This window comes from Rhinolophus sinicus, linkage group LG03, assembly GCF_036562045.2.
Source record: "Rhinolophus sinicus isolate RSC01 linkage group LG03, ASM3656204v1, whole genome shotgun sequence".
In the NCBI taxonomy this organism is placed as follows: domain Eukaryota; kingdom Metazoa; phylum Chordata; class Mammalia; order Chiroptera; family Rhinolophidae; genus Rhinolophus; species Rhinolophus sinicus.
The window spans coordinates 175,988,670-176,016,001 of NC_133753.1; the positions used below are offsets into that span (position 1 = coordinate 175,988,670).

General features: G+C 37.2%; 2 protein-coding genes across 8 annotated transcripts in view; both read left to right on the top strand.

The window, feature by feature from the left end:
- Positions 1 to 14,803, top strand: part of RANBP3L (RAN binding protein 3 like) — a 44,916-nt gene extending 30,113 nt beyond the window's left edge. For all 6 annotated transcript variants that reach the window (XM_019737316.2, XM_074329001.1, XM_074329006.1 and 3 more), the window contains 8 exons: positions 2,083 to 2,186; positions 3,375 to 3,459; positions 6,015 to 6,117; positions 6,472 to 6,602; positions 7,975 to 8,095; positions 9,734 to 9,876; positions 12,241 to 12,430; positions 13,995 to 14,803. In XM_019737316.2, coding sequence (XP_019592875.2) covers positions 2,083 to 2,186; positions 3,375 to 3,459; positions 6,015 to 6,117; positions 6,472 to 6,602; positions 7,975 to 8,095; positions 9,734 to 9,876; positions 12,241 to 12,430; positions 13,995 to 14,038 — 921 coding nt within the window. In that variant the 3' untranslated portion in view covers positions 14,039 to 14,803. The remainder of the gene's footprint in view (positions 1 to 2,082; positions 2,187 to 3,374; positions 3,460 to 6,014; positions 6,118 to 6,471; positions 6,603 to 7,974; positions 8,096 to 9,733; positions 9,877 to 12,240; positions 12,431 to 13,994) is intronic.
- A 4,399-nt stretch (positions 14,804 to 19,202) lies between these two features.
- The window catches only part of NADK2 (NAD kinase 2, mitochondrial), a 42,464-nt gene continuing 34,334 nt past the window's right edge, over positions 19,203 to 27,332 (top strand). The window contains exon 1 of one of the 2 annotated variants that reach the window (XM_019737224.2): positions 19,203 to 19,816. In XM_019737224.2, coding sequence (XP_019592783.1) covers positions 19,229 to 19,816 — 588 coding nt within the window. In that variant the 5' untranslated portion in view covers positions 19,203 to 19,228. The remainder of the gene's footprint in view (positions 19,817 to 27,332) is intronic. The other variant, XM_019737223.2, reaches the window with a different exon arrangement.

Here is a 27,332-nt window from a genome sequence, read left to right on the forward strand (position 1 = left end):
CTATGAATAGAGAACTTATTCCTAATTAGTGAAAAGCCTAATGGGATATGCCCATCATTGAACTTTCTATTTAATGATGACCTTTGAAGAGCTAAAGGAAAACTAAATGCAGTGTAAGAATTCTGGCAAAATAAGTGTAATTTATAGATCTAGTGAAAATTATCTCTAGGTGAATTTTATAGAAACATTATTTTTATGTTCCCTATTAATTTGTACGAGGTGTGATCAAACAATATGGTGAATGTTTAAATGAAAAAACATTTATTACAGTGAAAGACATTGCCATTAATCCTTCTCAAAATACTCCCCTTCTCTTGAACCCACTTATCTCATCATTCTTGCCATTTTGTGAAGCAGTTCTGGAAGTCCTGTTTTGTGAGTGTCTTTAGTTGCACTATTGTGGCTGCCTCAATGTCCTGAATCATTTTGACTTTGGGGAAGAGCCAGAAGTCAGCTGGTGCCAGATCCAGTGAATAAGGTAGATGAGGACGCACCGTAATATTTTTACTTGATAGAAATTGCCATACCAGAAGCGATGTGTGATGTGGACTATTGTCATGATGGAGGATGATTTACGGCACACTTTAAAACACACCTCTCAACCATAGCTCACACCTGACTGACTGCACTGAACAAGTTGAAACTTGTTACCCACTGTTACTAAGGTTTGATGTGCTACTTTCTGTATTGAAGATCCCTGCCTTTCCATTGGATGGCACTCAGCAACAGCATTCATAGTATTTTGTGATCACAACGGAAAGGCTCCATGTCACACATCGCTTCTGGTACAGCAACTTCTGTCAAATAAAAACATTACAGTGTGTCCTCATCCACCTATTTCAGCGGATCTGGCACCATGTGTCTTCTGGTTCTTCCCCAAAGTCAAAATGACCGTGAAGGTAACGTTTTCAATCGATTCAGCACATCTAGGCAGCCAAAACAGTGCAACTAGAGACACTCATGAAAGAGGACTTCCAGAACTGCTTCAGAAAGTGGCAAGAACGATGGGATAAATGTGTTTGAAGGAGTATTTTGAGGGGGACTAATGGCATTGTGTCTTTTACTGTAATAAATTTTTTAAATTTAAACATTCACTGTATGTTTTGATCACACCTCGTATATCAAAATCAGAGCAATTTTTATTCATCCTGTCATTAATCAATGGTCACTTAGTTTGTATAATTTAAACAGTTTATGCCTAATAAAACTATTTTAAGCTATATAAGAGTAAGAACTACTGTTTGGGCTGAGAGATAAATCCTCTGAGTGACAAGTCATGAGCATGTGTTTTGATCTTTGCTAACCAATGGCACATACTCTCTTTATATGTATTTTTCAGCTCTCAAATTGTGTTATAAAGGGAAAACTATTTCTCTTGATTGATCTCAAATTAAAGTGGAAACAGATTTTATTACCTTTAAAGACATGAATTCCCTATAACATCTTTGCAAGTCTTTGGTGGGGGGAAGGAGGTGTCCACAAAACACTGGACACACTAAATCATTTACAGAGTTCTTTCCAGTTCTAAAATTGCTCACTCTTTCATGTATACATTAATGCCGGTGATGTGTATAGACAGAGTAACTAATTGATTAAGTTACTAGTTGAAAGTTTCTAGATGAAGATATGGAGTTTCCTTTACATTGGGTGGCGGTGTTGGTGACGCTCTTAGGGTGTTTCCAGGTATTAAATAGTCCTGAAAGATAGATTTACTAATCTAGAAATGAGAATGAACTCCATCTGGCTGAAAAAGTAAAAGTAACAAAAGGAATGGGATTTCTGAATATTATGATTAAATTGCGGTCTCTGGTGTCAGACCCAGACTCAAATGTCAGCCCCATTCCTGGCCGGGCCAAGTTTTTAAAATTTGTTAGGTCAGTTTATTCATCTGTAAAATATAGATAATAGATGGACAAAGTATAGAGATTTGTTGTGAGGAGTACATGTTTGTTGTGAGATAATGTACCTATAATGCTTACAGCAGTACTTGAACATATTAAATTTTCAATACATTTAACTATATTTTCTTGTCTGATGTTTCAATCGTAAGCAATTTAAATGAATGGATTTCTTTCCATTTAGATTTCTGAGAGGAACTCCTGTTTGCTAAATAAAAATTTACCAAGTGCCAGAATTTCAGTCCAGCTGTCTACCAACCAGAATGTTTTGGGTGCTACATCAGTAGGGTAAGTTAATGATAAGGAAACAAGTGCTGTCCTTTCATTCTTGCTTTCTTTCATCATTATGACCATTTATGGAAAATAATTTTCTGACATTGTACAGATAAATTGCCAAGATTTCTGTTTGAAAGCAGATTTTCTTAGAATAAAAGTTAAACAAAAAGAAAGGAGATTTTATAAAGAACACAAGTTTAAAATGCTCTTCAAAATGTCTAATATTAAATATCATGTTAATATTGGATTGTCTCCATTGTCTCACTGACTTGGGTGAGAACATTTCAAATAAGTATAGCTAAATTTTTGTTTAGTTAGGCATTAGTTATCTGGCTACTAGATAAGCCTTTCCTCCCATTTCTTTGGCATTCTTTATTTCCTCCTTTTAATTCTTTTTTGGCATTATTTATTATTTATTGACATAGATTGAATAGACAACAAAGAAAGCAGCATAAATATGCAAAGCGAAAATTAATATTTACTAGTATCACCAGTGATGAAGGCATGTTTGATCTGAGAGAAGATTAAAACTAGCTGTGGACATGACTGGACTCCTGATTAGGGCCTGTGCAGGTACCGAAGCAAGCACCTACTATGCATACTAGGGATACAGTGCGGACCCCAGAGCATATCTGCCTACAGATAGGGGGCTGCATGTCTTTGAGTTTCTCATTATGCAAAACACTTTTAATAATTAAAAAAAAAAAGGTTTCTGGGAGGAAAAAAAAAATTAAACCAATTCACACTCAAGTATAACTGTTAGATTGATTTAGCTTTTGCCCTGGGAGCCTCTGATCAATAAAAGCATTGACTACTTGGGGAAGAGGAGAGTGGAGATTAGAGCTTGGAGAATCTGTGCTGGAAGAGCAAAAAGATAAGGATTGGAAACCCCACCCCCCGCCCCCATTGATCACATGGCCGGTTCAGAGATGGGTACAGGGCCTGTTTGGACTGGCCTCAGCCTATGGTGTATCACTGTAACAGCTGTCAAATTCTTTGAATAGATCCCTGAAATTACCTATCTCAACTTTTACTTATTTCTCATAAAGTACAGATAAACAAAAGTTAGGGGTAGATGTTTTTATATCAATATGTTTACTTTACATAAATCTATTAAACTATCTCATAATTTCATGTGGTAAGATTTAAAATGGTTTTATTCATAAATTTAAATAGCAAATGCTTATTTCTTTTCCTTAGATGTCAACAAAATGAAGATCAGTATTCTTTTAAAAGCTGCAGTTCTGGTTTTGTTTTTGGAGAAAACATGGTAGAAAGAGTTTTGGTAAGATTTTCACAAATGTTTCTATTATTACATAGAGAGCTGTCATTTCATATTTCTGAGGACAAATTAATTAAGACAGTGGTAAATTGGAGCATATTCTTTAACTCCTGGCTTCAAAAGCACGTTTTCTTTCTTTAACTGGAAAGATTCTCCTGGGAAGCTAATTCTAGTTGTTAGAATAATAGACAAGAACCCACAGAGGAAGAGAATTGTATAATTATAACATTATTACTGATGAGAAATATTAAATAGTTCTTGACTTGTGTTAAACCAAAGGTACCCAAAGAAATCCCAGAATTATCTGCATAGTTAGATAAGCTTAACTAATAATGATATTTTAATACAGTTTTTCAATAGTATGTTTCATAACAAGATGCATTTGAAATTGCAATCTTTTCTCATTAACCACAACCCTCCCCTTCAAGCTCTTAGGTTGAGAAGCATTAGTATAACTGGCGGTGGGCAGGGGGGAGACAGCGATTTAAGAGAAAACTTTACTTGCCTAGGGGAATATACTTCCCAAGTGGAAACCCCCAACTATTATTACTATCCTCCTTATTCGATATCAAGCATCCTCCTGCATTAGGCAGTTGCTGCTCTGCCCTTCTGGAGGCATGTTTCTAAAACAACATCATCTACAGCGGGGAATTACTCGTATACAGCAAAGTGAAAACTGTGGAGCAAATGAGCCTGTGATTTCATCTGATCCATCACCTCTTCATACCCTTTCCAGTATTTACCCAGGCCAGAATCTTGGCTGAGATAGGCCAAGGTGGCTGGCTAGCTTGCCTTATGGCTGTTAGTTACATGCAGGACCCCAAGGGGGCTGCAGAGATTTTAAAACCAGTGAAAGGACTCAGATTAACAAAAGGACCAACTCATGAGGTCAGTTTATTCCAAGATTTTTAGGACTTCCACATATCAGTCACTTTTAAGACCTAGTTTATTCCACACCAACTTAAGGCTAACCTCCAATTCCAAGGAGTATCACCATAGTTTTTCAGTTTAGGCACCGTCACTCCTAAAATGAAGATTAACTCCTGCAATCCTAGAGCTGTTGACCCACACCTTTGCGTCGGAATGGACCAACTTCCAGAGTGAAGTTCCAAGCAGTATATTTAGGCACATTTACTCTGTAACATTTATTGCTAAATCTGGCACTAGATTAGTCACAGCTTCTGTAAGATGTCACAGACAAAAATAAAATAGTTTCCAAACTTCATAGGATCAACCTTAACACTCAACTCAATTTAACAAACGTATTGTGTTCTTGTGATATATAAAGCATTGGCGTTAGTGTCAAGTTTGGCTGCCTATTAGAATCACCTGGTGAGTCTTGACAGTATTTCTTATGCCTGGGCATCCCCCTAAACCAATTAGATTAGAATCTCCGTGGGTGAAGCCAGGTATCAGGTGATTCAAACATACAGCCAGGCTTGGACATAGATAAGCGGTTATGCAAGGCCAAAGGAGACTGTGCTCTAGAGGTGCTTCTAATCTAGTAAAGGAAGACAGAGAGATATGTATACAAAGGAACCACAGTCAGGGTTATGGATTTAATTGGAGGAGGCACTGGTGCACATTTCCTGTGGGCACTGTCAATTTGGTTTCCAAAAGAACCTGAGCTTCCTAGCTCTTTAAGTTGATACCATCATAAAGATAGCAGGAGCTATGGAGATAACTGGTATTTGTCCTCTAGTTAATACAATAATCCTCTGGCCTTGTGATTTGGGGGCCAGATATCCTCCTGACTTGTTAGCTGACCATGTGCTTTAAGACATTAAGCTTTCTGTACCTTAGTTTCTGTTTTCTTAAAATGGAAATAATTATACCCATCCCTACCAATTTTAACAGAGTATCTTGATGCCCAGTTAAATAATGTGAAAAGAATCTTAGGTTTAGAAGGGAAAAGGTAAACCTAAATTCTGAAGTATCATTCCACTTCTCTCTATTCTGCAGGGGGCCATCCAGTATCATAAATGGCATGACAATTACTCCATCTTTTTTCACACAGACCTTGATTATAACACATGTGCAGAGCCCCACGTATGCAGCCTTAAAAGCGATTATTGGCAAAAACTGTCTTGGAGGAAAAGTTAAGATTCTTTCTATAAAGATGATCTCTGAGACAGCTTAGAGGCTTCTCTGGATAACTTATTATTTTTTAACCAAGTGGCTAGAATGAGTGAATTGCTGGGAATACTGAAATACCTTGAAACAGAGGTGGTAGTTACAGTTCCTTCGACACCAGGTTAGTCTGGTGGTAGCATGGAACAGCTGCACCCTCCTTTGGGGCCTCTGAAACTTCTCACATTGTCCCTGGAACTAGATCCCACCTGAAGCAGGCTGGTGCTAACTGGATAATGCTTCTGGAGGACCAGAATTGAGGTCCTCTAATGATAGGAATTCCCTGTTCAGTACTCAGGGACCCCAAACAAAGACGTAACAGTTGGGTTTGTTTTCTGCCATGTTGAAACAGAAGACCAAAGTATCTTTTGGCTTACTATGAATCGATGAGGATAAAAATAAGTAATACATCTTTTTCTCCCACTTAGGGTACTCAAAAACTCACCCAGTCTCAACTTGAAAATGATTCCTATGTCAAGGAAAAACCATTCAAATCCACTTTAAAATTTCCTATCAACTCTCCAAACTCAAGTAAGGATCATTTCATTTGTAAAACATTTGATTCAACTAGTTTATTTCCTGTTTACCCATGTCATTTGTTTAATATCTATAAAATATAAAAACAATAGTGCAGTATTTTTAATTTGTTGGTAAATATTAAAACATATAAATATGGTTACATGATATAGAAGGTTTTTAAAATCTTTGCGTTAATGATATGGAGAATCGTTGAAGAGATTTACGTAAACTCAAACACTTTGGGTTTTTGGAAACATTCATTGTTATAAAGTGATAAGGAGATATGTGTGTTAATAGGGGCAACAAAGAACTTTCACAGTAGAGAAAATGGGGTCTTTTATGTGTTTTCCCCCTATTTTCTCTTAGGAACAGACTCTATTAAAAATATATCCCTAATTGAATCAGCTGCTGCTTTCTCTTCTAAATCATCACCAAAGTGCTTGCTGGAGAAAATTGATGTAATAACAGGGGAGGAAGCAGAATATAATGTGTTAAAGGTTTGTATATCATATATTGCTCTTTCTGGTAGCACTTACATACACAGAATAAAATTACTATCACCAGGGAGATTTTAAAAAATAAAGGCAGAAGGATAGTTTTCAAGAAGACTAAGCTGCTTAAATAAAAATGTTAGACGTTTCCTAAGATTAAACCAATATTTTGTTGTATTCTTACATTTGTACATGTAATTTGCAGGAAAATGGGTTGTTGGGTTTACAGCCATTCACATTAGTTCGTTTGGAAGAAGACAGCTCAGGAACCTTTCTTAATATAACTTTGACCTATGTTTTATACTTTCCAATCTGCTTTTATAATCAGCATGATTATCATATAATTTTAAAATTCTACTTACACTGAATATTTTTAAATGCTGCTAAGATGAATTGAATTATAGTTCAAGATAGTAAAAGAATTTTGTTTTCTTTTTGAAAGTTTTTAAGTAACTTCTGATTTTCATTTAAATCAAGAATTTCACATATGTAGTATAGTTTCATATATAAGATTTGAATGTTGAATGGTCTGGATATCAGCCTAGGCATATGAAATGTAATTACTACAATTTAATCATTTTCAACAAGGCACGGATTTCTCTTTGCCTTTCTATCTACATCTGTTCTTCTCTCAAACTCTCGCCTTTCCTCTTCTCTTCCCCCATGATCTACTGATACATTTACTATACAAGTTTGTCTCAAAGCATAACTGTGAGATTAGATTAACACCAGACTTGCTAGGGGTGAGGCCTGGGCATGCTGTATTTTTAACAAGTCGTCTAAGAGATTCGTGTACACAGCAATATTTGAGAACCATTGGTAAGCATTAAATTATAGTCTGGGATCATCCTAGTTCTCATGCTGTATTCTTGGAAATTTTTAAGCATACAAATAGTTCCATGATTTCTTTACTTTCAAACAAATTACATAGTTCAAATAACATTAAGTTTAATGAAAAAGTTGGTGTGTATATAGATATATCGTTAAGTGAAAAAGAAAGTATGTATGATATTCTACCATTTATAGAAAAAAATGGGAACATATATATGTATTGGCATGTATATACATACAAACATCTCTGGAAGGATAAACAAAATATTAGCAACAGTGGTTACTCATTGCAGAGGGTAGGAATTGGCAGATGGGGAATTAGGGTTGGGGAAGGACTTCTCATTTTGTACAACGTTTTGCTTTTTAGTGTTTGAACTATTTAAAATTTATATGGTTTTAAAAGTCAAGTAAAATTTAAAGGCTGATGTAGAAATCATTAACAAAGGTTATACTAGTAAAAGATCAAACAAAAGTGTTATAGCATAGGAAAGAATTTACTTTGAAAAAATGTTCTATATATTTTACATTTTAAAATATTATTCTTCAGATCAACTGTAAGCTTTTCATATTCAACAAAACAACACAGTCCTGGATTGAAAGGGGCAGAGGAGCTTTGAGACTGAATGACACAGCAAGCAGTGACTGTGGAACATTCCAGTCAAGACTAAGTAAGGAATGATTTTGTAAAGCAAGACACTATTTCTCAGGGTAATATTTGTAATGTAGTTGCATATCATTTTCTGGAGATGTGTTATAAAATATGTCAATAAATCAGACTGTTGAAAACAATATTGTTTCTAATGTGCTATAACAGCTTCCTGTTTAGAGGAGGCTCTGATGTCAGACTGCATGGGTTCCAGTTCTGGCTCCCCGAGTGACTAACTGGTGACCTTGAACAAGTTACCTGCCCTAGTTGTGTCAATTTAAAATGGGGATGATACCAGTCTATGACATATTAAGTGACAATGAGAATTCAGTGAGATAATGCATGTAAAGCATTATAACAGAGCCCAGCACACATATAAAGAGTAATCAGATTATTATTTAAAGGACTATGATGCAAATTATTTTATAAGTGAAAATAATTTTTCTAAAAGAGAATATTTACCCTATAATTTACCCTTGCCATTCTAAACACGGTGTGTGGATTGGGATGAAGAGTCAGTTTTCAAGGAAATACAGGTGTGTGGTTATTGAATCCTGCAGACAGAGTGATGGTTAGAATCTGGAATCAATTAAAGTGAAAGATTCAGGAGGTTATTTGCACCCCAAAAGACACACTGGCCATTGTTCAGAGACCCAAACTGAAAGTGAGCCCAGGCAGAGATCTGGGTAGGGTGGATAGGTTTGGTTTACTAGTCAATATTGGGAAGTCAAAGGTGTGGAGGAGACCACAGATAAACGTTGGATCTAGGTATGTGGATATTTGTTGAGTTTCGGCTGTCAAGCTCAAGAAGTGGGTAAGGAGTAGAATTCAGACTCAGAAAATAGAAGCAGTACCTTCAGTTCTGTAACTGGCAAACTGGTTTCTTAATAACCCAAGTATTATTCCAAAGGCAGGTAGGAGCTGGTTGTTTTCTACTCTGATTTAATTCCACTCTTCCCACTGCCTGCCAAAAAAAACACAAAACAACTTTTCTTTTTATTATACAGGTAATACACATTCATTATAGAAGACAGAAAATATAGATCAACAAAAAAATTTTTAAATCACTCATAGGCCTATCTTCCTGTGATAGCCTCTGTTAACAGATTATATTTTTCTGGACTTTGTTCTCTATATACATATATGTATACATATATTGAAAAATTAGTGATCCATGGTGTTTATATTCGTTTATAACCTGATTTTTTCTTTTATATAGTATACCATGATCACCTTTATACATCAATAATTAACTTCATTATTCTTAATGGGTTTATAATATCTTGAATAGATATGCCATCATTTAACTAATTCCATTTTCTGAATGCTTCAAGTTTTCGTTTCAGTTTTCTCTATTTTAAACAGTTCTTGGATAAATTCTTCAGGCCACTAGGTCCTCAAAGGAGTTCTAAAATTTTAATCATTTTTAGTATTATAGTAAAACATATATAATTTCAGCATTTTAGGCTAAAAAAAAGTCCTCTAACATAAGCCCACTTTGAAAACCAAGTTGTAATCTAGTCCAATTACAACTTAATAGTGAAAATGCAGTCTGAAAAAACAACTACAGGGTGTACTTTGCTTTCAAAAATGGCAAATTCCCCTGGAAGGCTAAGAATCAACTGTTGTGTAGTTTGATATATTTATTTTCCTATTTTAGTTATGCGCAATCAAGGCAGCCTGAGGCTGATTCTCAATAGCAAACTCTGGGCTCAAATGGAGATTCAAAGAGCGAACCACAAAAATATACGAATAACAGCGACTGATTTAGAAGACTATAGCATCAAAGTGTTTTTAATTCAGGTAAGTAACAAATTTCAGTGATCGAGGATTACCCTCCCCCCTACTATATTTATAGATCTCTGCAACTACTATTTTTTTTTTCATTTTATTATAATAACCTGTACCATTGGCAAAAAATCAGCCATTCATTTTGGTTGTTTACAGTCTAATACAAGACCTGAATTTTATATGAAATTTAGAGATCAACACCAAAATCTATAGTAATCAATTTGTACCTGTCCCAAACATTTGTATTGATATACACCATCAAACCTCTATCTATATCTTTCTTTACTATTGAAATTATGTCAACAATATTACTAAGTTACCAAAGGGCCTATTATCAAGATTGGCTCCTAGGAAGCCAGTAGAATCCACATCCTGATGCTTATACTGAATGCTGAAATTGAGAAGGCTTTGAGATGACTAGAAAGGAATCAGTGAGAAATGGAAAAACACAGGGCAAGCAAGTTAAAACAACCAGTCCAATAGCACATTCCAATTCTGGACATGAGTCAATCTCCAAGGAAACAGGATGGGAGCAGAGCTTTAGTTGTTCCCTGCAGAAGAAACGCTTGACCTCAAATACAAGATATCCAGGCACAAGAGAGAGAGCTGGCAGGAATCAGGTCAGAGAAAAGGCTTGGTTTCCCCTGTGGGCTGAGACCCAGAAGACTGGAGAAGACTGAGCACCCAAGTGATTTCAGGCAGAGGGTCATGATACAAGTAAATTGGCATCCATATAGTAATGAAAAAGAAGTTGGCAAGTGACCACTGGTGAAAAATGAAAGGTTTTATTAACTACCAGTAAGTGCACTGTTAGGTGTAAATGGTGTTGAGAATTAAGATATTAAAAGTAAGATGATGCCCAAACCCTGTTTGCCATTTAGGGAGGTAATATTTGACACTCTTCCAGGCCAGATCCTCTTGGCTTTGAGTGGTCCATAACCTGCCTGAGACTGAGACTGAGATTGACAATGTTTCTTATGATTAGATTCTGCTGCTCAGTATCTGACTCTTGATGACTTTTTAAATTGTAGAATATTTTTTTTAGAGACAATCAAATAAAATGCAAATAAAAATCACCTAAAGTTCCACTCCCAGAGATGGTCAACTTTTAACATTTTGGTCTTATACTATATATTTTTTGTGTGTGTGTGTACATATTTACATATGTACCATACTGTACATACTGTATAACTTTCAGGCAAGTTATTTAGCCTTCTTTAATCCGATTTTACTCATCTGCCAAATAAAGATAATAATAATATACTTTATAAAGTGGTTGAAGAAAAACTAAGAAAATAAAAAAACAAAAAATAGAAAAAAACATAGATAAAAAGAAAAAGTGGTTGAGAAGATTAGACAGCTAACATTGATTGTGAAATATACATATGTAATCTTTTCACTTATCAATGAAAATGAGTATTTAAGGCAACTTAAGAACATGCAAATGAAAAAATGTAATTTAAGACTCTTCTCCTGAAAGTTGGCATATAGTTGGTTCAACCTTCAGTTCTTGGTTGAATGTTGACTAGCTCTCTGGAGGGTTTGCAAAGAGAAAATTTTTCAGGTTTTCTTTGAAATTGTGAAAAGATACAAAAATGTAAACTACTGCCATGTTACCTCAAAGATGACAAAAACCTGGGATTCAAGTCCCAGCCAATTTGCCAACTAGCTGTGTAAATTCAGACAAATCAGGGCACCTTTTGGGGCCCTAATCTCATCTGTAGAAGGAAGAGGGAAACAAGTGTATGTTGAATACCTGTGCTACGTGCTTTTGTTAATAAAAATGGTATACATAACCATAGTTTTATTATAAGGATTGGATAAAAAATAACATAACCGTAAATGTTATACCAATGGCATTGTTACTATGATTTTTTATATTGATAGCAATCATAAAAATAGCCTAGAAAAGTATTGAAAACAAGGACTTCTGATGTGTTTATGGTACCATCTCAGAGACTGCTCTAATGAGCTCTGCTTTTCCACAGAGCTGTGTGGCTTGCAGGGGATGTCTAAGCCAAGTGATGCAAAGGAAATAGACGTCTCCTCCCACAGTCCTACAATTTTCTACAGTGTAAAATAGTGGAGGAAGGATGGTCTTTTACAAACTTAAACTCAAACAGAAATTTTAAATCACAAAATTTCATTTTCTCAGTTTAAAAGGCACACATTGGGACCTCATAAAATTACCCACTTTAGGATTCAGTTTGGTTCAAGGTAAATCGACTTTTTACCCTTTAATTTTTAGGGTTATTTACATTCTAGATTTATGCCATATAATCCCTTCCTTATTAATAGTGAAAGATTAAAACGCCATAAAATGTGGCTATTTATTAAGTCATTTATAGTCCTAGCAAATTAATTTTCCTCATGCAGGCCAGTGCCAAAGATACTGGGTATCTGTATGCAGCAATACATCATCGTCTTGTTGCTCTTAGAAGCTTCAATAAGCAGAAAGACATAAATCAAGCTGAAAGCCAGTCAGAAACGGTCGTCCAGCAATTAAACTGTGATAGCTGTGATGAGGATGAGGATGATTTCATCGGAGTAACTAAAAATAGATCCGGTAAGTAACTTTCCTTTTGTTAGGTGGGAGGTTTCAGAAAGAAATTTTATGCACAATCCTAATATATGAAATAGATTTTTAAAAAGTGGAGAGTATCTGTTTCAAGTAGTGGGGGTTAGAGACTTGCTGTTTGGATCCGAGCAATAGGTTTGAAAATCTGTCTTCTATATGTGGCCTTGATTAGGATTTTACCAAAAATCAGCCTCATCATGATGCCTGCATATGATTCACATTTAAATTGCATAAAAGACCACATTTACAATTTAAAGTAATTACAGTGCTACCCAGAAACTAACCATTTATTCATATTTCTTTTCAGTTCTCATTCTCCTAATATTGGCTATAATAAGAAAATTAGAAATACTTATAATGGAGCCACCAAGCAAATCTGGCTTGAAACACTGAAAACCCTGTTTAGGGTTTTGGAATCTGTCTAGTACTTAATTTTCAGAGACTTTCTTTGCCTGAGGCAAAAAGTATTATTTCTTTTATTGTGCCAGGATTCATGAATTGAGCAAGGTTGAAGTAGAACCAGTAGTAAACAGACTTTTAGGTTTCACTGCTTGTCCTGATGAGTGGATTTAAAATTAAAGTTCATCATTATTTTTGGAGAAAAACATTGTCAATAAGCCCAGCTTTCTTATATAGATGTAGCTATTCTAATAAAGTCACCCAAATATTTTCAGTAATAGTTCCATTAAGCCCTAAATTCTGCTCTACAGAGGAATGAGTAATATGCTTACAAAGATAGTATGTTAGTAAGCAGTTTTCCAACTTTTAATCATTTAAAATCTCAAAGGTACTTTAATCATACAAATTTAAGAATCCATCAAAGAACAGAGCAGCACTTAATGAAATATCTTCCTTTGCCTAATACTAAAAATGTAATCAAGAGGAAAAATGCACAAAACATGAAAATCAGGATCATAAACTGCTTAACTCAGTGAATTAGAGAACTAAGTGAATATGACTTTTATTGTTATTATTAAATGACTTATTCTTTGAAAGCTATGAAATTATTTTTATATTATTATAATGTTTATATTGTCAACAATAAAATAGGGTCTTATTAGAAAATGAGTTGGTATCCATTAAAAATGTTAACTTGAAAGAAGGATTAAATGGCATAGTTCTCATCAACAAATGACCTGTGTATGGAATCTATATTTTACTATATTCCATTTTAGGAAAGGGTAATACGCAACTATCTCCATAGATGAGAAACGATGAAAGTTAATGTCAATCATATGACCCCACCTTCCCCTGCCATTTTTTTCCCCTTTCATTTAGCACCTTCTCCAGGAGATGCTGCATACAAATGGTAAAACGTTGTGAAAGCAATAAAAAATCTAATTTTTTAAATATTGTTGTCCATAAATTAAGGAAAGATTTAATGATCTGAAAATGTCATGTTTGCAAATGTTATTATAAAAATATAAATTCTATAGATTTCATTTCTTCACCAGTAAGCATATCCATGAGTATTCATGTTCACTTGTATTTGATAGTAAATCTAATCTGAATATAACACTGCATAATAAAATATTTTACATTTATATCACAGATCCTTCTAGGTGGACCCACAGACAGTCGGTTGCCTGTTCATGAGTGCTACCTACTATAAAACATGATAACATCTGCAAAAAGCTTGGCCACCTTACTGAAAATGCTAAACCATCCTAACTAAATGAGAAGATTCTATTCATTCCTTGAAGAATTTTTATAGAAAAGTTCATGAAATATAATTTGTTGCAATCAAAATTTTTCTTTCATGTAGTCTAATAATTCTGAGGTTTTACATTTTGAATACTGTAGAGAAAATGACAGAATTTAAGAAATACATGGATTTCAGAAGTTCAAAATTATGATTTTTGAAGTTAATTTAGAATAGGATTTGATAACTAATTTGGACTATTCATCACATTGATGGATATAATAGTTAAAATTATAAATTGCTGAATTTGATAAATATCTAACTAAAATATTTATTTTTTCAGTCATACATTGTCTGGCCATAAAACAAATATTTTAAAAAATTTCTAGCCCCTTTTTTTTAAACCACTATAACTGCATAACAACATATCATTAAAGCATGTTTTTCTTCTGGGAAATGCGTATTTTCATTTAGCCTTTGGATTTCCTAATACTATAAAATTATATATTCATGGTATGAATTCCTTTAAAGAGAATATGTTCTTGGACGTGTATCCATTGCACCTTGTGTATGCTTGACTTTTGGTCAGTATCCAATAGTTGTCGAAGGAATGAACAAAATACATTACCTGTGTATCAAAACACTAAGTATACAAAAAGTAAAATATGTTAACTTGTCCTTTGCTTTATTTATGTAATTAAATTATCATTAATATTCTAGTAGGTGTGACCAGAGACCTTTCTTAAAACAAATATATAGAGCCAAATGAATTTTTTCTTAAATGCCATTATTATGGTAGACTAAGGTAATTTCAACAATCATGCAACAAAGTTTTAATGCTCCTCTTTTGATTTTTGTTTCAGAAACACTTAATGAGTTACATAAGAAAATTAGTCTCAGTGCTTCCAACTATGTTTCATTTTTCAATCTACTGTGATCACCTCATCTTTTCAAAATGACTTTTGATTCTGATCCTTAAACGATTCTCCTGTTAGAGGCATCTTAGTCTGTTCAGGCTGCCATAACAAAATATCATAGACTGGGTGGCTTAAACAATAGAAATTTATTTCTTACAGTTTCGGAGGCTGGGAAGTCAAAAATCAAGGTGCTGGCAAGGTAGGTTTCATTCTGAGGCCTCTTCTCTTGATTTGTAGGAGGACACTGTGGACTCACATGACCTCTTCTTTGTGGGAGCATGGTTAGAGAGAGAGCAAGCTCTCTGGTGTCTCTTCTTATAATCTCATCAGACCAGGACTCCCACCCTCAGACCCTCATCTAGCCCTAATTACCTCCCAAAGCCCCATCTCCAAATACCATCACTTTGGGGGTTAGGGCTTCAACCTGTGAATTTTGCAAGAACATAAACATTCTTGTCCCCATAACAAGGTGAAAAAATTCACAATTCCAAAATGATTTCTAAAAATATTTTGATATTTCAGAACTGTGGCATTGGAGGAGTTATTGAAATAACTGGTAAATGTTTAGCCTAATAAATACTTGATGTATAATGGTTCTCAAAAGTTAGAGGATTACCAAAATTTCTTAATTTCTGCCAATCTAGTAGACATAAAAGGCGATTTCACTATTACCTTAATTTGTATTTTTTTGATTTCTAATAAGGTAGAGTATCTTTCATTCCTTATGTTTCTTCCAAGAAATTCCTGTTCATAATCTTTGCAAAGCTAATCATGTCACTTTCTCCTTTTAAAGGCTTCCTAGTATCTATGGGATAAAAGCCAAGTCCTAAGCATAGATATAATACTTTCCATATCTTTTTCCCTGTCTACTTTCTAGCCTCACCTCCTATGGTTGCCTGCCTCCCTCTAAATTCTCTAGGATTTCAGAAGTGCTATTTCATGGCTCTATACCATTATGGAATTCCTTTCTCATTCTTGCTGATTCTGGCTAATACCTACTCATTCTTTAAGACTTGGTTCATGACATTTCCAGAAAGCTTTCCCTAACTCCTCTTAGGCTGAGTGAAGACCCGTTCCTCCAGATGTCTATAGCATTCTGTGTATAACTCTACCATTGCATAAACTTTATGCTCCATGGAAGGCAGACTACCTTTTATTTATGATTTTATCTCCTGCATCTAGCAGGATGCCTGGACCATAGCAGGCAATCAAATAATTTGATCTCCATTGACTTGTGTTGTGTGTACAAGGCTCAACGGGAAGATAAAAATAAGCATCTAAAGCTCAGGAGACAGTCTGGGCTACAGATACTGGTAGTAGCTAAAGTCATGCAAGGGGAAAGGGACTAATGTTTGCCAAGAGTATACTTTGTAATGGGCACCTGGCTAGGCATTTGTACATATATTTACAACTTTATAAGGTAGCTATTATATTTTATAAATGAAGAAGTAGGATCAGAAAGGTTAAGGAACTAGTCCAAGGTTGACAAAGGTAATAAATGGTAAAGCTGGAGTTTGAACTGAGGTCTTTTAAAATCCAAAGTCCAAGCTCTTTAGACAATACTGAATGAACTCATGCAAAAGAGCAGAGAGAGAAGGAAAGGGGAGGGGAGAGGAAGGGAAAGGAGGGGAGAGAAGGGAAGTGAGGGGAGGGGAGGTCCTGAAGATGAGCCTAGGAAGAACCTCAAAACGGGAATAGATGGGAGGAACACCATTAGGGACTGGTGTGTTAGAAGCCAGAGTAAAAAATTTCAAGAGGAAATGATAACCATTTCAAATACCACATAAAGATCAAGTCATTTAAGGGCTGAAAATGTCTTCTGAGTTTACAATCAGATCTTTGGTCACCTTGGAAATAGCAGTAATGAGTGAAGTGTTGGGGAGAAATGATTACAACTGGTTTAGGAATGAATAGGAGGCAGGGATGTGGCAATATGAACAGATTACTCTTTCAAAAATCTTAGCTGTAAAGAGAAGATAGACAATATGTAAAAAGCTAAGGCTTAGAAAGTTGATTTTAAATAAATTTTTAAGCTGTCATTGATATGAGCATGTTTAAATAATGAAGCAGAAAATTCAGTAGAGAGGGAGAATTAAAGATATATTAAAGGGGGTAACCTGATGGAGTAATAGTTTTGAGGCAGTAGAAGGCGATGGGATTAAAAAATAACAGTGGACAAAGGGATATCCCAACTGAGAGGATGTCAATGTGTTTAAATTTGTAGCTGGAAATGGGGGAGATCCAAAAATTTGAGTTCCTATCTGTGAAATGAGAATAAAAGAGGTCTGAAATTTTAGATACAAGACCAAACTCGTAGACTGTGATCCCAAACTGGTTTCCTAGGTTCATTTTTTTTTTTTTTTCTGTCAAATGGATCAATCGACATTCTCCTATACATCCAAGTTTCAAACATGTGTCATCTGTGATTTCTCCTTTTATTCCCTCCCTATATCTAATGAATTACAAAGTAAGAATAGAGTAAGAAAGAACAGAGTAAGAAAGAATAGAGTAAGAAAGAACAGTAAGAATAGAAAGGATCTTGAGGATGTTCAAGTTATAAATGAGTAATTCACATGCCACAGAAATTTAGAAGTGTGCTTAAGTTTCCACTATAAGTCACTATCAGCAGATGCTGTAAGGCAAATTTCCTGGCCAGAAGGGGTCAGTGACCTACTAAAAAGTAGACATCAGATTCCATGGTGTATTTGACTCCATGTTGTATATCCCAGTTTAATATACTACGTGGCACATAGTAGGGACTCAGTAAATATTCAGTAAACCGATGAATGAATATCAGAGGTAGTGGCCAGCCAAAAAGTAAGAGTCACATATTTAATCAATTTGGGCTTGATAGAGCCTTGGTATCAGTCTAGTACTGCTCACTCATTTTATAGATAAGAAAACTGAGGCCCCAAAAGATGCAGTAACCTGCCCAAAGTCCAAAAGCTACTTACTGATAGTGCTAGAACTACAGAGAAGCAAAGAGGGTGCCATAACAGGCGGATCTAAGGAGCAGGAGGGATAAATACTAGGATGTGCAACTTCCATTTGTGTCTGCTCTTATAATAGCATTTTCTTTTATTTCTATTACTATTCCAACAGCACCCAAGTCTCCCTTCCTCTTCTTGCCTCCAACGTGGTCAATATTCCAAACAAAGATCAACAGTCATCAAACACTGCTTTTAGGACTCACTCAGCAGTTAAAAAGCCCTCAAAAGGCTAACTACCTATATTATGAACTTCAAATTACAAACATTCTTAACCCTTCACTTTAGTCCTACTTTTCAACCTTATCTCCCCATCTAGGAATGCTCCCCTTGGCCAGACTTCTCTAGGCATTAACCTCTAACTTCCTCAAAGGCTACCTACTGTGTTTCCCTGAAAATAAGACGTAGCTGGACAATCAGCTCTAATGTGTCTTTTGGAGCAAAAATTAATATAAGATCCAGTATTGTATGTATTAATATTATTATTATATGACACCTGGTCGTATAATATGATCAGGCCTTAATTTTTTCTCCAAAAGACTCATTAGAGGTGATTGTCCGGCTACTTCTTATTTTCATGGAAATATGGTACCAGCTTCTTTCTCCCTCTGGGCTGTTTTTTTGGTGGTCAGCAAGGGGCTTCAATCTGTGCAGTCCCACAGGGCCCCATGCTTAGATGGGCCAGGTGCTCAGCTTACTGCCCTCTGTTGTTTTGCAACTCTTAATTTCTCAACAGGGACTTCCCATTTTCTTTTTATACAAGGCTCTGCAAATTATGCAGTTGGTCCTGGGTCAGTCTCTCAGCCCCTAGACCAGCGTTGTATCAGCCATCCAACATGCGTTGGTTAAATGAATGAACAAAGGGTCTAGACTTCTGTGGTCTAGTCTTATGTGCAGTAATGGAAAAAGGAAAGTACTCCAACAAGGAGTTGCACGCACATGCCCCCCCGCAAGGCGCTTAAAACCCCACCCACAGCCCACGCGCCTTCTCAGACCGGTTCCAGCTGGATTCCTCACAGAAGCGCAAACGCCAGAACGAATCCCAGCCCTGGCCCTGGCCTCAGCCAATCCCCGCAGCTCCTTGAGTTCCGAAACCGGAGCGTACTCTGATTAGCTGACAGAGTTGGTCGGAGAGGCTGATTGGTTGGCAGAATTAGCTGGGCGGGGTTGCACCCCCTGGAAAGTGGGTGGAGCGGGAGGTCTGTCCCCGGGCGGCGGAGCAGCCACTGCGCAGGCGTGGATGGAAACGGATCCACAAACAAACAAAACCCACCACCCTGAAGCCTCCACCTCTTCCCCGCCCACCTTTACCTTGTGTGGGGTCTCCCCACTCCCTGTCGCCCGGCTTTCCCCGCCCCCGTCAACGTCTGGGCACGTCCCCCTCGTGGTGCGGGCCACGCAGGGCCCTGCACTTAACCTCTGGCCGCCTGGCTTGAAGTTAGAGGCTAGGACAGCGCGGGCGGCGGGAACACCCGGCGGCGGGCAGCAGAGGAGGGAGCCCGGGCCTGCGACCTCGGCCGGGCCGACGATGACTTGCTACCGAGGCTTCCTTCTAGGCAGCTGTCGTCGCGTGGCGGGCGGCCGGGCGGCGGCTCTGAGGGCCCCGGGCGCGGAAGGCCCCGCCGCGCGGCCGCGTCTCGGCAGTGACTGCGGCGGCCGGCGGCACCTGGGGCACGGTCAGCCGCGCGAGCTGGCGGGCTGTGGCAGCCGCCCCGACGGCGGCTTCCTCCCGTCCCGGGTGGTGGTGGTGGCGAAAACCACCCGGTACGAGTTCGAGCAGCAGCGGTACCGTTATGCGGAGCTCTCGGAGGAGGACCTGAAGCAGCTGGTGGGTCCCGGCTGCCCTCGTTGTGTCTGGGCTCGGTCCGGCCCCCCGGGATGACCCTCCTTCCCGAGGCACCCTAGATGCATTGCCTGCCACGCTCGCTGTCCCCCACTCCCTCTGGCTTCGCTCGTAGCCCCCTCGCCCCGCGTGTGTGTGTGTGTGTGTGTGTGTGTCAGAGAAATTGAGACGCAGAGGTCCCCCGCCTCCCCACGGTGGGGTCGTCTCGAGGAGGCCTGGGGGGAAGAGGGGCTCCCACAGTCAGAGGGGTTTTGGATTCATTTGTCCTCGCCACCCCCACCACCTTGGGGATAGCAACAATAGGTCCAAAGACTGGTGGGCCGGTGACTGACGTCTGGACGCTCTGGGAACAGCTCCCCAGGCCCGGAGAAATGGGGGCGCCGCTGCGGGAAGTGGAAAAGAGGGCGAAGGTGCCACGGACACACCCCCTTTTACTCTGTAGGACTGCGAGTCCTGGGACTCTCCGGAAAGCGGCATGGGCGAGCCGTTTCCGTGCTGGAACGTGGTGGTCAGCCCAAGTTCTGGCAGTTTATTTTAAAAGCACTGGGGTCTCTGGTACTGGGAAGAGCCAGGAGAAAATTTGACTTTGAATATCTGTTAAGTAGAAAGGTCTAGACAAAGGGCAGGCAAACCTGGTGATTATGAAATAAAGAGTCTATGTCTATAATGTAGCAATATCTCCACAATAGACTATATTTGATGCAGGTGTTATAAATCCACCCAAGGAAGAAACCCTGATTACCCCCTTCCCTCTCCTTTTGAAGCTTCTGATCCCATGTCCTCATTCACCAACTTGAGCAAAAGGAGAGTCACGAGGCTACTACAAACAATATGTCCAGAAAAATCTCCATTGGAAATCTCTTGTTGATGTTGGGCAACAAAAGGCTTTGGAATTAATTGCCTATTACCATAATCTTGTAGAATTCTGCACAAGGGTAGACAGCTTGTTCTAAACGATGGTTTGTAATCTTCAGCAATTTTTTTTGTAATATTTTGTAGCGGTATCCAAATAAAATTGTAAATTACGTTTGCTTAAGCACTGAATCTATTCAGCATTAAACTTCTTGATTCTTCAATGAGTTCATTGAAGAGGGGCCCTGCATTCATCTGATGAAATGCTAGGTGCAGATTTTTCTCTCCTTTCCCTAAGTGTTTGAAGGTGACAATTTATAGAAAACAATCCTCCCATTTAAAGACTAAAGCAACAACAGTTTGAGCAAAAAGTTGGAGTAGTTAAGTTTGTGTTAGGGTGTGAAATTGGTGGTGAGGCAGGAAGTTCAGAAGGCAGGTGTTTTCTGATTTGGAAAAGAGGTATGTCCTTTGGGTTGTACTCCTAATTTTGTAAGATCTACTTTTTAGAAATTGTCAAATGCTATATACCCATAAATATGTTCTTCATACAACTTCCACAACAATGAAAACAAACAGTACACTCAAGATGTTCACAGAGTGTAGGATTGGGGGGTCAGGAGCTTGGAGTTCTAGGCCCAGGTGCTGTGTAGTTAACTTCTTAGGAGTCCATTTAACTTCTCTGGGCCTTACAGATGAAAACAATACTTTTTGTGAGTACTGTCAGTTTTCAAAGTGCTTTCACCTATTTCAGTATGTGGAATATTAGGGTTGGACTAGATAGCCTCCAGGCCCTAGAAAAGCTGGCATTTTGAAACTCTGAATAACTTTATCAAGGACTCAGAAAAATGGGTGGCATCTAGATAGATTAATTCTTGGACCTCCGAACTAGGTTGCCACTAATCAAAACTTTTTAAATGTAAGCAAATAAGTCTTTAAAAATCGAACTGCCTAGTGTACCCACTCAACATCTGAAGAGAAATCTAACGTAAATATTTGTCTATCACTAGGTAATGCTTTTCAGGATAAGAAAACTTTGAAGTAAAACTTCTGGACTATAGAACACAGTTTTGAAATAGTTGTCATTTCAATTAAATTTTTTTGTGTTCCTTACTGATTTTGAATTTTATCATTTATGTCAAGGTCAGTATTTAAAATAAAATAGCAATAGGTGGAGCCCAGACAGGTCAAAGAATACAAGGCTGTGTGAAGTTGTTCTAAAATGGGATTCTGTATTACAAATGAAAAGGTGATGAGTATTTTTTGCCATTTTGTTGGGGGTAAAATATACTAAGGTATATGAATTGTGTGAATTGGGTATAAAAGAAAGTGGCTAAGTGCTTGCTTGAGTCTTCTGGCACCATGGCTGCTTTGTCTATAGTGTCATGGTAACACGAAGTTTTATTATCAGAGGGTGCTCTTGGTGGCCGTGGTGGTTGCGGTTGTTTTGTTGCAAATTTATCTCTACTAGGTTACTGGTTAAAATGGAAAATGAGGGGTGGAAGGCAATATTTTATATCCTGAAGGCTCATGGTTTTCTAACTTTGTAGAAACATAAACAATCAGAGGAAATACTTCTTAGTTGATAGAGCATGTGCAAAATAGGTTTACATCCTTCAAACTGTGTCAAAGTTTGATTTTCAGTTACTCTTTCTTATTGGTTACATTGCCTAATTTTTAAAACTTGGTTTTCTTTTCCCCTAACTGACGAATAACTTTTCTTGTGAATAGAGGATTTCTGGAAAGGATTTTACCTCTACTGACTCATGACCATGCAAGGACTAATTCAACTATTATTACAATTTACTCACATAAGAGAGATAGATAGCTATTGGCAAATGTAGAACTTTTATTAATAGGGTCCAAGAGACTCACAGATTATATACCTTTAGAATCAAAGCTAATTGGAAAGGGTTTTGACATCGTACCTTATTGGCCAAAAAGCTTTTATTTAAAAACGTTTTTATTTATACCAAATAAGAAATGAGCAGTTTCCATTTTCCTCTTCCCAAACCCCAAATCTTACAACCTCAGGTGCAACTCCCTATAGTAGTTTCCATTATAGGTTATTTTTAAAAAATTATTTTCAAAATGGGATAGAATAATTTTCATTTAGCATTCCTTCTATTATAGGGTTAAACTATTCCTAGTTGTTGCCTTCTTAGCAGATTTGGGAGTTGTAATGCCTTGGATTTGGTTTCCCTTTCTCTTCTTCCTGAAAACAATGGTGTAGCTTGGGTTGTAGTTCTTGGGCAGATACTACTTTTGCCATGTGGTGTGCAATGAGTGTAGTGTATGCAATGTGAGTATTTATCAAATTAAAGAACATGATCTGGAGTACTGCCAGAGCCTTCTAACAGAAACCTCACTCCTCTCAAATCTTCCAGAGACAGGCACCAGAGTGGTGTATCTAAAGTAAACATCTTGTCCACTCTTCTGTTTAGAACGCCTCTAAAGCTCCCCATAACCTGTAGGGTCACCTAGAGAATTTGTTAAAATGCAAATGCCTTAGCTCCCTGTAAGAGTCTGATTCACTTTGTGAAGAATTCCCTTTCTGAACCACACCCTTAAGGTTGCTGACTAAGAATTTTTTTACCTGGTTCCCAGGCCTGCAGGTGGTCCCTGGGTCACACTTTGAGAAACACTGCTATTGGTGAACCTTTGTGATCCTTAATGTGCCAAACAAGGCCCTTCATGAATTGACTCCTGTCTACCTGTTGAACTTCATTTCTGATTAATTCTTGTCTTCTGTTTCATTCCAGAAATTATATATTCAACATAGTGACATATTCTTTTTCTTTGTCCCATCTCTTTTTTACTCAACAGCATATTTATTTAAGCTATTCTGCACCTTGTTCTTTTTTTCAGTAGTATGTATAGTACTTCATTGTGTGCAGATGCCTTAAATTTATTAAAATACTTTCTGTAATTAATAATATTTGTGTTAATTCTTACATGTGTGAATCAAGCTCTAAGGTAAATACCTAAAACTGGAATTGCTGAGCCAAAAGGCATGTGCATTTGAAATTTTAATAGGTAATTGCCAGATTGCTTCCCTTAGAGGCTGTACCAATGTATACCTTCTCCGGGAATGAAGGTACTTGGTTTTCCATCAACAGTTTATATTTGGGGGTCTTTGCCAACCCGGTAGTTGAAAATGGTATTTTAGTGTGGTTTCATTTGCATCCCTCAGTGTCTTTACCTTTGTAGCTCCCTTTGCTTTCAGTGCCCCTCCATCCTCTAGCCAATTCCTCTTCTTCCTTTGAGGTCAAGCTCAAACATTACTCTCACAGGAAGTCATCTTTGGTGACCTTGCTGTGCTTCTCTCTGGCCACCAAGGTTGTGTTTGGTATTCTTCACTATCTTCTTCATGATACTTGGGTTTTTTATCTTTCCACTTTAGAGCATAATCTGTGATGATTTTCTTCTCTAGACTTGAGGTCAAAGACTGCATCTTATTAAATCATGTTGTAACTATAAGGGGTCTACGGGAATACAGAGACGGGAGAGAATAATACAGCGAAGGGCAGAAATGAAGGGGAAAAGAAGACCTTTGAATTTTTTTTTAACTTTTAAGGAGACTTTTTAGTGATCTTATTAAAGTTTAGATTTTCAGTTATGAAACATTTCTACCATATAAAACAGTTTCATAAAGTAACTAGACTCGTGTTGAACTATCTAGATTTAACAGATACTCATTTTGCTATATTTACTTCAGGTATTTTTAAAGGAAATGTAGTTATGACTAAAACCCCATCCTTTCAATTTTCCCCTTCCCTGTCTCCCTAAAGGTAACCACTAGCCTGAAGTTGTTACATATACCTTTCTATTTATTAATATGATTGTGTCCATAAAAAGTATAACATTTTGTATGTCTTTAAAAAGTTAAATCAATAATGTATTCTTTAGAATATGTGCCTATTTAGAAATTTGCTTTTCTTCACTATTGGTTTAGAAACTTATCTGTGTTGATACATGTTGATTCATTTTAACTGTTGTATAGTATTCCATTGTTTATATAGTTAGGTTTCCAGTTTTTTTCAGTTTTTAAAAAATGCTGCAATTAGAAGTACAAATAACTTTTCCATAGGCATTGACCCACCTCCTGATTCCCCACATTCTCATCAGCACTTGGTAGACTTTAATATTTTTGGCAACGCGATGAAAGTGAAATGGTATCTTTCAATTTTAGGGTATTTTAATTAAATATTGAAGAATAGGGAAGAATTTATATGTGAAGGGGGAGAGAACAGTACTAGCAAGATAGTGGTGAAATTCATCTTTTTGCCAATAAAAACTCTAACGTTTTTGACTATAATCCTCAGTCAAAAATTTTACCACGACTTAGTACATACACTCATATTTGAAATAAAAGATAACATGAAACAATTTAGTCTTTTTACATGTAGTATGGTTTATTTTCTCTTTAATAATAATGCTGGTGTGATTGATATAGCAACCATTGTAAGAGTAGTTTTAAAACTGCTTAAGAGCATGTACGAAGTTTGGACAATTAAGTTTGCAAACTCATCCTAGAAAAAGTGCTACATACCTCATTACTGAGTATCACTACGGTCACCTTCCAAGTACTCCCCTTGGGAAGCTATGCACCGACGCCAGTACCTAGTCCTCCCTTCAAAGCAGTTTTGGAACTCTTTTTCTGGAATGGCCATCAGAGCTGTCATCATATTACCCTTGATGTCCTGAATGTCATCAAAGTGTCTTCCTTTCAATATTTCCTTTATCTTCGGGTAAAGAAAGAAGTCATTGGGGGCCAGATCAGGTGAGTAGGGAGGGTGTTCCAATACAGTTACTTGTTTACTGGCTAAAAACTCCCTCGCAGATAGTGCCGTGTGAGCTGGTTCATTGTCGTGATGCAAAAGCCATGAATTATTGGCAGAAAGTTCAGGTCGTCTAACTTTTTCATGCAGCCTTTTCAGCACTTCCAAATAGTAAACTTGGTTAACTGTTTGTCCAGTTGGTACAAATTCATAATGAACAATCCCTCTGATATCAAAAAATGTTAGCAACATCCTTGGAACAAGTTCGAAAACTTAACTGTCAGACCTTGTATATTGAGGCTAAACATGTAGGTTGGACATTAAAAGGTGTTGGGTGTCATGTGAAGGAGTTGGTTTTATCTTGTAGTGGTTTTCAGTTTTAGCAGCAGCATACAATCATTGATCAGCCCTACTCTCTTTTCACACAGGAATGTAGTGATGAGGGTCAATTTTTTTGAGACTTTCGCATTCTGGGAATAGTATGAAAGCAGGCTTCTGGTAGTGTGGTTAGGTTGGGGAAATGGGAAATAAAAACTTAAAGAAAAAACTGGTTTAGAATTCTGGAAGCAAGCTGTTGCCTGGAACCAGATAAGAGTTGATATTGTCCAGAACTGAAGCAGTGGCATCATGAATGTAAAGGACAGATTGGGGATACAGTTTACACGTTATAATTATTGGACGTCACCACTGATTGGCTGTGGAGATTGAGTGTGAGGGGAGAATTCAAGGTGACATCTGGGTTTATTCTGTTGACTAGGTAAATGGAAGTATTGTTAACTTGATACATGGGACTCGAGCAAATTTGAAGGAGGAGTATATAATCAGATTTGGATGGTTTTGGGGAGAGTTACTTGATCTATCTGTGGGTAGATATAAAGGTAAGGACTTGAAAATTTGAGCCTATAGCTCAAGAAAAAGCCTTGAGCTAACAGTATAGATTTCATAATTACTTTTGTATACTTGGTAGATCAAGTCCCTGGAGTGAGGAGGTAACTCAAAATGAAGTGGGAGCAGATAAGAAGCCAAAGATGGAATACCAACATATCAACAACAATACCAACATATCAGGGAGTAGGTAAACAGAATTCAAAAGATGAATGCAGAAGTGGGAAGAGAACAACAGGGAAAGTAAAAGAGAGCCTGGGAGAAAGGATAAGTGGAATAGAAATGATCCAAAATAAACACCAAATATTATATATTTGAAGAAATACTTAGGATTCACTGCACTAGGCCTGATCATGCTACGTGAATGTAGTTTGCTTTCTAGCTGTTAATTAGATGTCACTAATCCTTTTAAGGCAATTTTGAGAAACACTCAGTGCCATTTAGTTAAGTGTGGAAACGTTTAAGAGTGCTTAAATTATGCCTAGTGAGTTTACATATCAAATTGTCATTGTCTCAAAAGTTTGTGCATTTCTTGTGTTACATTTAAAAAGACCTATTGACTTCCCTTACTGAGCTTTCATGTAAATTACATTGAGTACAAAGTAGTAACATTCAACTGATAAGTAAAACAAGTTTTTAAAAGTGATATTTGTAAGAAACTCAGTTTTGGTCAAGTAAAAATGTCTGTGATACTTAAAAATGTTTGGGCCACTTGGAAAATAGCATGCCTATCACATCTGACCTGAAGGTATGGTAAATTTCTGTTCATTGAGAATCCTCCTGTTTTCTTTTCATGCTGTATTGTGTTTTAACATCAGATTTTCCTTGGATGTGGTGATGTTGGTTTTGGGAGATTTTGTAGGAGAAACTATTGCTTACACTGAAATGTGTCTGTTGATTTTTTAGATTCACACTGCTTTTTCCATGTATCCTGGTGAATGATCTTTTAAAAGAATTTTTTTTTTTTTTAATGCAGATAAGAACTA